A 12,108-nucleotide genomic window follows, 5' to 3' on the forward strand; every position below is an offset into this window, starting at 1 on the left:
ATTCAGAAAATAATTTGTTCTTTATAGTTAAAAATGTCAGTAGGAACCCTGGCAAGTCAATTAAACATGTACAGGAAGACAAGGCTACTTGAAGCTGATATTAGTACATCTACACTAGCTACATGCTGCTTTTCAAACTTATTGAAAGTTAATAAGTTTTAGACTTTAATGACTCACCAGCATCTTTGATCCATTCATCATATAGCAGCACAGCCTTTGATGTCAGATTGCTGAAGGCCATTTTCACTTGATTAAGATTTTATGATGCTGCCTGCGGGGAAAAAAAAATATGGATTTCAGTAATTAATAAAACAAAGGTGAATAAAGTGTTTTGGAAAAACAAATCAACAAACAAAATGGAAAGAAATGGAGGAGATTAACAGAGCACGACGTGAAATACAGATCAGGTAGTGTTAGCTGGACAGATCACACTACACATGATGTTGATTTATAGCTGAGCTGTTATGCAAAACAATATGATTTTGTAATCTCTCCATGCCAAACAAGGTGCTTCCATGCCATAAGGCGTTATCTCAAGAAACCATGCTGTGGTTAACCGTTAGAATTAAGGGAAAAATATAAATAAAGAGCAGCTGCTAAAAATCGGTTTTATTGTCATCTCCTTTAGAAGTCCACACTGATAATGTAAAGTTCAGCTTTGCAGCATTTACTACTGAAAATGTAATTTTCTAACTAAGAAGTATTTCTAAGGTAGGTGGGAGGGAGAAGAGGTGCCAATGTCTGCACACTGGTTTTAAATACAATAATTAGCTAAGTTATAATTAGTATGCAAATCACACTCTGATGAATCAACTGTTTCCACACCAGGATTATGAAGCATCATAGTACCACCAGTAATACCATTAACTCACAAAAAATTTCCAGCACTTCCAGTTTGCCTGCAGCACCACCCGCATATGTAAAACAAAGAAGTATGCTTGTATGAATACTGATTTTTGCTCCAACATCAAGTACACACCAGCCCTTTGCTTTACCACAATTCCCCCAGAAAATACTTTAAAGAAAAAAAAAAAGTTTGAATGGTGCTTCTCCTATTCCCACTCGGCGTTTCACTGTGCCATATGATTTCTCTCCATACCTCCACATAATCTTCACACAATATCCACCTCTTAGTCCAGGCTGCGCACCTTGACAATCAGCTCCTTTCTTCTGGAGAAGAAGACAGCCTTCTCAGAGAGCCATCTCAGCCTCCTTCAGTCTAAGCCAGCTGCAGCTTTTGGGAGCCAGTTCTGCACCCCATGATGCTACAATGCATCTCTGCTCACTCCCTTGATCTCCCCACTGTCTTCTTCTCATTTGTGCTCACCTTAGCAAGCCTACACAATAATTTCTCCCATATTTCTAGTTCTAAAGCTGTTCACTGCCATTTCATAGTATTTAGACACCTCAAAGAACACTATATCCCACACCCTTCATCACAAAATGCAACACTGACAAGCCTGCCTTCATTAGTTTTCACATGATTTACCTCTTCCCAATTCTCATTTTCCTACACGCTTTTTCCTGCTTGCACTTCTGCTATATGCACCTGTGCATCTGAAACTATTTCTTGTACAGAAAGTGTTCCCTCTGCTCACATCTTCCAGAAATACAATTTTCCAGCATCAGCACTTCCCAGCTCAATGTCAGTGCCTTTATGCTGACCACCCTCACATGCCCACTGCTACCTTGATTTAGACAGCACGATATCAATTCAAATTGCTGCACAAAGCATCTTCAGTACAACAAAGAGGGCGAGCTTCTTATTTCTTCATAGCCATCTTTTTTAAGCTATATCATCATAATTATTTCTTCCTCTCTACAGATGCTGCAAAGCTATTTTTGTGAATACCGAAAAAAGTCAACATTGATCCAGCAAGCCTGTCATCTTTCACCAAACAATTTCTAGGCAACCATCACACACATCATTGTAACAAGTAATACATTAAGCTAACAAACATTTTACATAAATGCAAAATTACTCCCTAATGCTCAACAACAGAAAAAGATACACACAGCCACTAAAAAGGAGAGGACAATCCCATAATCCTCCACACAATCTGATAACTGCAATGCTCACTTCACAGAAGTGTTATTTTGCTGTACTGAACTCTTCCTGCTAAGTCGGTCTCTCTACCACATACCCAGTGGGTACAGGGTGCTGCTGAGACAGCTCTAAACATTCAATGACATTCAAAGTCTTACTGAAAGCCGTCAGAGTATTTCTGATTTTAATATGCAACTGTAGAACAGCCAATTTCTACCTACATAGATTAATTTGATTGCTCTGAATTACTAACCGTACTATTCCAACATCATGAGTGTGGTTCAGACACATGAGCAATGAAGTCCACAGTACAGCGATCAATCTCAAGTGATCAAATACTTCTTTTTAATCTAAATCAAGTATGAATATCCCCTTTCTGCCCCCTTTTCCATTTAAACAAGCAAACATAATTCAATCTATATAGCTTAGAATAACACATCAGGAGCTAGATTTCTGTAGAAGCTTCAGTTTCTTTTTTTTTTTTTTTTTTTTTAAATTAAATCCAGTGGTGCCTTGCTCTATGCATCTCACTATCTCACTTTGATGAAGATCAAGGGCACTTACTGTAACCAACAAACTATTGTCCACACATTCCTCAGCAATAACTGTGGCCGTAAGCCCATAGCAATTGCATTTACTGCCCCCCCCCCCCCCCCCCCCCACGCACACACAATCATGTTGGAGGTCAGTGAGCACATGTAGGCGCATGCACACTTTTAACAAAGCTCAATGTGAAAGAAATCCATGTCCATTCTTACTGAATTATTGCAGCATTTGCTACAAAGGGCACCAATGTGTTACAAAACTGTGTTTATAAAGGTTTATAAAGGAAAAAACAGTAGATGCAGGGAACATCTTCTTCCTATTCTAATAGAATAGGGCCACTCAAGTTTCCTTTTGACACTAGCTGAAAATGGTTAGAGACAGATAAGTATTGCTGCCATCTTGCTCAATAAACCAAATCATGGATGATGTCAAATGAAGTAAACCCCACCCTGTCTTGAACACCACGTACTTCAGATTGTACGACAGTGACAACTGAGAAACCCAACTGAAGGTAGCTGGTGCTGTGGGGGGAAGTATTATAAATCTGTATTTTATGTATAAATAACTATTAAAATAGATTGATTACAGTAAGTTATACTTAAAATGCAGGATTCTTCCTATTTCAGTCTCCTGAGAATAGTAAATTAAGAGACAAGGCACATCAAACAAGATACCTTGTTCAAGAGTTCTAACAATATTCCACTAAAACCTACAAACACCTTATGCACAGAAAGGCTCAATATTTCAATAATATATATATATACACAGACACACACATATATTCACTGAAGACAAATAACCATATGATATTTAATCAGCGCTTCAATAAAGAAAAATAGCTTATTGAATTCACTGCCAGTCAGTCTTCCTCCTCTCAGCCTGATGAAGATCTTAATATAACTCAGACTGGCTAGTTCAACACGCTGACCAAGACCCATGTCAAATGAGCAGCCTACTGTTTCAAAACGTGCTTTCCAAAAACCAGAAATGCTGTGGTTGTTGGCTTTAAATGCATTGCCATTTATTACAAGTTTGGGGGTGCTGATTGACTTCTCCTCCTTATGGTGCAAACTGCTCAGCCTGCAGATTGCAACCTCACAAATTCACAGTTCTTTGCATTTATCCATTTGACATGTCAACACCAGTTCAGTTTTGTATTAGGAGTCAGATAAATGTACTGTTGGTATTTAATAAGCACTCTTAGGGTAGCTGACCATTTGGACCAAACGCTGTCTTTGTATCTGGAACCAGACTACTTCCAATACGTTGCTTTTGCTCATGGCAGAAATGCAGCAGACAAAATGGCATGTTCTCACTTTTCCCATGCTGCTGGAAAAACACTTATCTACCCCTCCTGACCCCAGCACTCACAGTTCTTCTCCATGTAAAACATTTGATAAGAACTGATGCATCAGAGCCCCTTAGTTTTCAGAGTTTCTATGTCAAGTCCACAACAGCTGCTAAACTTATTTTGAAAGTTTTGCAGTTCTCTCATCCTTGAGAGAAGGATGTGCCAGTCAGAGCAGACAGCTTAGCTCAGCCTAAGGACACTGAGATACCGGCTGAGAAATTACTCCTAATCTGAAAATAAGCAAAGTACAATAGACAAAACTTATTACTCTAAGAGCGGGAGTAATGTCAGGAAAGAAGATAAAGCCATTTATAACTTTTCTACAGTTAAAAGACTTAATATCAACTTTTGCATACAACACAAATACTTTATTTTCGAAGTGGTTTACAGTTCTACCTTTTTTTTTTTTTTTTTTAACTTAACTAGCTACCTAGTTTTTTCTTTGCAAGTCTACTTCTATGAACAATTTTTTGCATTTACATAACTACATCAGGATTTTTTTTGTTCATTTGTTAACTGTCTCTGAGTAGAATTAGTGACAGCATGGGAGGTATTTGGTCTTATCCCATTACATTTACTTCACACACAAGGTCTCACATACAGGGAAAAATACAATCAAGGCCTCTTGTGTTTTGTTACTGTTGATTTTGTGGGTTTCTTTTGTTTGTTTTTAATACAAGACTGCAAAAAAAAAATACCCCCACACAAGATAAGCAACTAGACTGTGCTTCAGCAAAATAAATAAGTAAAATCATTTTGAAGGACTGCTCTTTCAGAGTACAACCATGTCATTGGGAAATAACCCAAAGATGCTCTGGCTTAATACAGTTTTCCATAGTGTTTGGCAGTTTTGAAGCCCACAGAACTTATCCTCTAAACATGAAGTTGGAAATGTTTAGCCTGAAGGGGCAAAGACCCGTGGGCAGAGAAAGCCATTTGTTAATACACAGCTTCAGTTCTTCATGCTATAAAGCCATCCACACATGAAGCATTTGTTTAGCCACAGTTCAGTCAGAATAATGTACATTTAGTTTGCATAAATGTTAACATATTTACAGAATCAGCACATCAGCATTTTTGTTTCCAAAGTTCTACTTTCTGCTTGTAATAGCATTACAAAAAGCAACTAGAATGTGCTAGCAACAGGGAAATTTATTTTAAAAATGGCATCTAGACTGTAGTAAACTCTCCCAAAATTACAGAAGGCACACTAGCAGACTGATTTTCAAAATTGGGTTATTTTAAATGATGCACAAGAAGCAATTAACATAAATTAAAAAAAAAAAAAAGTAATTTATGTTCAGTGTGCCCAGTCCAAAAAATTCTAAAGAACATATATGCAGCCCCCTGAAGCACATGCATTTGGAAAACAAGACCTGAAATTATGTCTATGAAACCTGTGAAATCACCTATGAAAAACTTAGGCAAGGTACTCAGCTCTTAGAAAGAAATGAGCACTATTTTTCTTTTTATTTAAAAATGTCAATGGGAGTCATCCTGTGTACCTCTGTTCAGGCCAGCTGCGCTAATATTTCTAAAGACACCTTTAAACAAATGTGCCTCTGTCATTGTAAATATAGGGTTGTAAGTGAGCCAAATGATAGAATGGGCTGTGTCAAAAAAGTAAAGCTATTTGCTGGCCTCTGGTTCCCTAGAGCTCAGCAGACAGCTGAAACAACTGCAGCTGAGTTAAGGCACCCAACTTTGCAGAACCAATTTCAAATGTGACCATTACCTTTACTGGAGAGGGAGGGGTACATAAGATCATTTACATCAGCCAAGAACGTGCATTTTCCATCCAAAAATGCCACATCAGCAAACTATACGAGAATGCCACAAGATGACAAGTGGTAGGTATTAAGCTGTTACAAGTTCTGTTACTATGCAAAAAACATTAGTGATTCTTGTAATAGGAATTACTGGTATGCCTCACACATTCTTTATCTTTAAATGAGAACAACAAGCTTCTAGCATTCCTTGGCTTAACCCACATGAAAGATATTTGCCATTCTTTGTGCTTATTTATTCCCCCTACGTAGTTTTTAAATATTAAAATGTATCAAAATCTGCTTTTAAATAGTAATTTAAAAAGCAATGTTTTACATTGATGGCTACTAAACAAAGGAATCAAGCAGAAGAGCGTGACAGAACCAAGCAAAATGAAACAATACCACTGGGAATCCAACATCAGCTTTGTCACTCCAGAAACCAACTTCTTAATTAATTTAATTAATTAATATTAAGGCAAGACTTTCTCTTCACAGAGAAAAGCTTGTTATTAGAAAGGTGGAGATACTAATCACAGAATGGTTTGGGTTGGAAGGGACCATACAGATGGACCTGTTCCAACCCCCTGCCATGGGCAGGGACACCTCCCACCAGACCAGGTTGCCCAAAGCCCCGTCCAGCCTGGCCTTGAACACTTCCAGGGATGGGGCATCCACAGCTTCTCTGGGCAGTCTGTGCCAGTGCCTCACCACCCTCTGAATGAAGAATTTCCTCCTTGTGTCTAGTCTAAACCTACCCTCTTTTAGTTTAAAGTCCCTTGTCCTACAGGCTCTAGTAAAAAGGGCCCTAGTCTTACAGGGACCTCTTAGCAAAAGACAGGAAAATATGATAACGTACAAGCTTCAGTGGGGTAATTTTCACCCAAGTCAGATGCCAGAAGCAAAGTTTCTGGAATGTTACCCCTCTGACATATCCAGCAGGTTATGAGGGAAGGAATCCCCCATCCCACAGACCCTGCAGGAAGACGGGAAGAACATTGACCCATGCCGGTCTGATTTCAAAATGATAGCACAAGAAGTGACAGTAATACTGGGTGACACATTCAGGCACAATTATGAAATATTAATGCTTCAGAATCACTTAATATACCATTGTTAATTTTGCTTTTGAAGTTCACAGGGTAATTAAATCAGAACATTTCACAGATCATATCTTTGGCTTTACCTGGGAAATATTAGCTCTGCCCTTCCTATTTCCCAAGGTTGTGTTGTTACATAATTGCAGTTATTTTAACTCCTTTACTCCCTTATGCCAGGCTGCAAACAAGTACAAAATGCCTATTACATCAGATTGGTTACTCACCTATATTCTGACACAAAGTTGGGTATCACCTGGTGTTATAGATTTCCCTGAGAAAAGTTTCTGTGACCTTCCTGATCCTTTATGTCTTCTCTCAACTAAACAGTGCATTTTGGGGAAGTTTCATCTCACATGTAGGCTGGCATCATCCTGCTTAGCATTAGGTGGCTTTTTTGTTGTTGTTGTTAATATCGCTTGTAAGCACTGTTCCTGTCAGATGGCAGTGCTCTAGTTACAACTCTGTGTAACAGAGGGATTTGAGGAAATTTGCAAGTTTTTAATAGATGTATTAGTTAAAAGTTACCTTGATTAAATTTCAAACTTTGTCTCTGAAGCCAGCCCATTTTAAAATAAAAATTACTCCTTAGTGTGCATCAACCACCTCCAGTAGACATTGGTGAGGGAATAGCACATTTCCAAATAAATGTAAATCCCTTTGGAAAGAATGTGGACATCTCAAAAATAGATGAAGGAGGTTTAGAAACTGCATTAGAATGTCTGCTTATAAATTCCCACACCAGCAGTATTCAGTAAGAGATCTAGTACTTGCCCTGTATTGTCACCCTTATTGAATTCGTTGTATGGCACCTCATTATTTAATGCTTTGCTTTTTAAACTAGCATCAAAACTACCATTTACCTACACAAGTAAAGTAGTCTGTAGGCAGCAGAACTAGTGAAAACACAATTCATTTCAACCACATTAGTTACTTTTTTTTTTTCTTTTTTTCCTCCTGTCAGCCTAGTAGATTTCTCATTCTGATGCTTCTTATTCATCATTCTGATGATTCTTATCTCATTGGTAAAATAAAAACCAATTTGTATTTCCTTCCATGCCCACACGCAATGTGTTAAAGGAATGGATACTGCAGACTTCAAGCAAGGCTGATTGCTAATGGACACAGAAAAGCTCCTCCCTATGGGAACTGTTTCAGGTTCTTCACAGAGCATGAGTACAGCCCCATTTTTGCCCTGCTCCCACCTAATGTCAAACAGGCATCCTCCTGGTCCACATACACCGATCCAATGACCAGTGACTGCTGAATAGGGAACCCCCAGCGTGTAGTCCCATGGCAGCCCTACTGATGGGTCTGCTCCTCAGGCAGCTGCAGGATAAGCCACAGCAGCTCACTGACCCAACTGAAATCATAATCTTGCGGAAAAAGTTCCTTTTTCAGTCAGCACAGTGGCTGAACCTGAGGGAGCTCATGCAAAGGAAGCAGCAAGACACCTGAGCTGGGATGCTGCAGGAAGGTGGAAAGGTGGGAGTAGCAGCCCTGTTATAGACGTTTAAGCTGATGATGAAATCATGTAGCGAGGACACAGGATCATCATGTCTGGTCCTGCCTGCATAACCATAGACAATCATGTGCCAGATCGTTAGTTAAGACGTGCACACACTGCGCCTCGGCAAGCCATCACTCTGTCCATCACATGCACGAGGAGTACTTCACAACACAAGAACCAAAGCCACAAAAACGACTTTGTGCTACAACATGGCAGCAAAGGACTGGGCATCACCGATACGTTAAATTACCTGGTGATGCAACTGAAAGCAATCCTAGGGACTAATCCTAGGCCCTCCAGGACCAAAGAGCCCATGCAAACGTAGCTTGGAAGGAAGTTTCCTTACAAGTCTGAACTCAATTATCAATTTAACTCAAGTATGAGAAAGACACTGGGCTGGTCCCTGAAAGAATTCCCAGTTTCACTTCGGAAACAACCACCATAAACTACATACCTACACGTTTTTTAATCCTCATATTCCCATCGTTTCAGAAAAAGGCAAAAACAAACTGGGTGTAAAGCTGCTAGAATTTTAACCAGTTATCAGTACTCCCCTGCCTTTACCAAACCCCCTTCAGCACTGGTATGTCAGCCACCCTGCCTTCAGCTAGCATCACCTGTGTGCTGCTGAGAGGCTCCTGTGCCCGGATTACCGCAGGAGCTCTTCTCGTTGGTCTGCCAGTGCATGACTTGCACTTGGCTCCCTTGGGTTTCATGCCAGTGGGGTGACAGCAGCTCACAAAGTCACCTAATCCTGCCTGCATAGTGAGCCCCATGACACACATCCCATGACAACTTTCACCTAGAAGTCAAAATAAGGTTCGCCTATGATGTAATATTTGTACTAATGCAACCGCATTTCCATTAGATTATGACACATCATTACCCTTATCAAAAACCTCTGGCAAATTATTCATTTAGTATTTGGGCCATATCCGACTCAGGTTAATCTCCTGCTTAACCAAACCAAAAGACTTAATAGCTCCTCCTTTTTCCTCCTTGCTAATTATACAAACAGAAAACTTTCTGCAGTGTTTTAATTTTTATTTCAAGATCAGCTAGTCTTTGTGTCACTTTGAGCAGGCTTTCACAAAGTGAGTACCAGGGGACACGGCAACAGTAAAGCAATCTGGTATGTTCAGATGAGCATCACAGGCATGCGCTCTGTGCAACCCATTCATTCCTCTACAAGTCGGTATCTTCATAACACACAGCTTTTACCCCTTCTGGACTTCTTTGTTCTGGAGCAGGGGTAATTCTGACAGATACATCAAAGTATTTGTAAGTGTGGTATTTCTAAAGCATGTACACATTGTTAGTAACCAAGCAAACCACAATGTAAAACTGTGCTGATCTAGAGGGCTAAGAAGTGATATTTAAGCTGCAGTGGGTTTTTTTATGTTTTTAACCTCTATGGGAAATACTTTACTTTCAATAAACAATTCATAGATGAGTTCTATAAAGGTAGTGGGAGTGGAAGTGCTAGCTGAATATCAAGAATGAAAACGATGTCTCATGACATCGAAAGTTCACATTTTAGAAGACTAAGAATGAAAGGGCTTTGTGGATGCATCCACAAAACAGAATTAATGGCATTTAATTTTCTCTCATTGTGATGATAAAAATTTCTTGTTTTGAGTATAAACCATAGTTATTTGATTGCTTTGGTAAGAACCTTTTCAGCTTTCTACCGGACACCTATTTTTAGGGCAAGGCATAGAGAAAGTAAGTAGAAGCATCCTCATAACAGTCCTCAATACTTTATTAGTATACCCTGAGAATGGGCAGGCCATAAGCAAAACAGACTCAGCTAATGATGCCACATTTGTGTTCAGTCTAAAGTTCTCCCTACTTCTCCTATGTGATACCATTGCACAAAGTCTACATCATTCTTACACCTCCATGTAGGATGGTTTAGAATTTGCTCCTGTTATGAGCAAAATTGCTTGTACCTACCTTAAAGGTACTTGTGAAAATATGAAGAGAGATAAGAGTGAGACCATCCCTTTCCTTCAGCTGCAAGCTGAGCCACTGGGTTGGCTCCATCACATCATCTATCCTCATTAAGAGTTAACAGGTGAATCACATGAGAATCTTATATGTCCAATTAATTAAAATATAAACAGTTTGCTACCAAGAATGGGTAGAGAACTTAGTTTATGTTCACCCATTATTTAACAGAACAATGGCATATATTGTCATTAAGTAGTCATTGTGGGGGGCACTCCACAGAAGCTGAACAAAAAGAGATAAGAGGTGTAGCAAGAGTTCATCTTGCAGAGCAGACTCCTTAAAACATCTGGGAATGAGATTTGTTACACAGGTAACATATTGTGAATCTAGCTAATACCAATGGAAAATAAAAGCAGACAAGACTTCTCGTTTCCATTGACATTTTGTAACCAAATAATCAATGGCAATGTACCTGTAGCTATTCAACAATGCAGAAATTGAAAATCAATAGAGAAAAAAAAAAAAAGACTATAAATTTCCATCCATGATAGGCAAAGATGGGGACACTGTGCTGTCTTTTGTAATATGAAAATATAGCAGAAAGGAGATTCATGGGAAGAGGAGACAAATATATACGTGTATATATATAGTTACCTTAAGAGCATAGTACTTAAGAAGTGAGCAAAGAAAGTGAAAAATATTCATCAATACTGAATGAAGAAGTATTTTTCTACAGTCATATCTTGCCTATAGCACACACTCAGCTCAGTTACTGTCATCTCAGATGACGTGATGCAGAGTCACTGATGATTTATGGAACTTTTATTGCACCACCTGCAATCTTGCTGGGTTCAAAATATTAGTAAGCAGCAACACTGATAACACCGGTGTGGAATTGCAACACACTATTTTGTTCATCCTTTAATGCAGCAATTTTCAGAAGCTGAGCTGCTCCCACACCACTCACTCATGCTGACATGGGCTAATTTCCTTTACCATTGTTTCCCGCCGCCTTGCACTTGCTCAACTTACCCACCCTCAGGTCCTAAGCTGATATCCTCGGCAGCAAAATAATGCATTCCTTTTGCTCCAGTGTTGCTTGCACTGCACTAGGCAGGCATAAATTTTAAAGGCATATGACCTAGAACTGACACCCTCCCTATCCACCCACCTTTTTTTTTTTAAGCTACTATACTGCATAGCGGACATGCTGTTGCACACTGTAAACATCAGCAACTGCATCCTCCCTAGCAGGCTCTTTCAAAAGGAAGCTGGGACCGGCTGTGTCCACAACCTTCTGCTGCAATGCACACAGCACAGCCGCCAGCCCTGGGAAGTGCAACACAGGCTGCTGAGCACTGAGAGGAGATGGCAGGGATTTTAGGGCCATTTTCAGAGAAGCCACTTTAAAGGAAATCTGTGCTCAGCGTTGTTTTTAAACTAAAGTATTGGAACACGGAAGTCTGCTGTCATTGTCATTAAAAAAAAAAAGCTGCTGCTCACAAGTTCAGTCTTAGCACATCAGCTGATGTTGTGAATGTGCTTTCTGGAGTGCTCCAGGAAGTTGCTGTATGGCCACATCCTAAATCTTTCCAGTGCAGAGGTGATAATTTATAGGGATGCAGTCCCAGATCATCAGGGGATGTGCAGCTGGATATAAAGGCCTTCTGTTTTTTTCAGTTGTTTTCTAAATCAACATTCTTCTGCATGATGAAAGGTCTAGTTAATCAGTACAAAACATAATCAGGAGTATTAGTGTCAGGCAACCCACGAAGACACATTATACTGTTGCTTGGAGATTCAGGCCTCTCAGTCAGAATAACCAAGCAAAGTAATAA

The 12,108-nt window shown here is 39.5% G+C and overlaps 1 protein-coding gene across 7 annotated transcripts in view; it reads right to left on the reverse strand.

The window, feature by feature from the left end:
* Positions 1 to 12,108, reverse strand: part of ELOVL7 (ELOVL fatty acid elongase 7) — a 33,595-nt gene that overhangs the window by 12,985 nt on the left and 8,502 nt on the right. For 6 of the 7 annotated variants that reach the window (XM_035553692.2, XM_050716225.1, XM_035553689.2 and 3 more), the window contains exon 2: positions 178 to 271. In XM_035553692.2, the coding sequence (XP_035409585.1) occupies positions 178 to 241 (64 nt within the window). In that variant the 5' untranslated portion in view covers positions 242 to 271. Of the gene's footprint in view, positions 1 to 177; positions 272 to 11,773; positions 11,990 to 12,108 lie in introns of all 7 variants that reach the window. The other variant, XM_035553691.2, reaches the window with a different exon arrangement.

This window comes from Cygnus atratus, chromosome Z, assembly GCF_013377495.2.
Source record: "Cygnus atratus isolate AKBS03 ecotype Queensland, Australia chromosome Z, CAtr_DNAZoo_HiC_assembly, whole genome shotgun sequence".
Taxonomy (NCBI): Eukaryota; Metazoa; Chordata; class Aves; order Anseriformes; family Anatidae; genus Cygnus; species Cygnus atratus.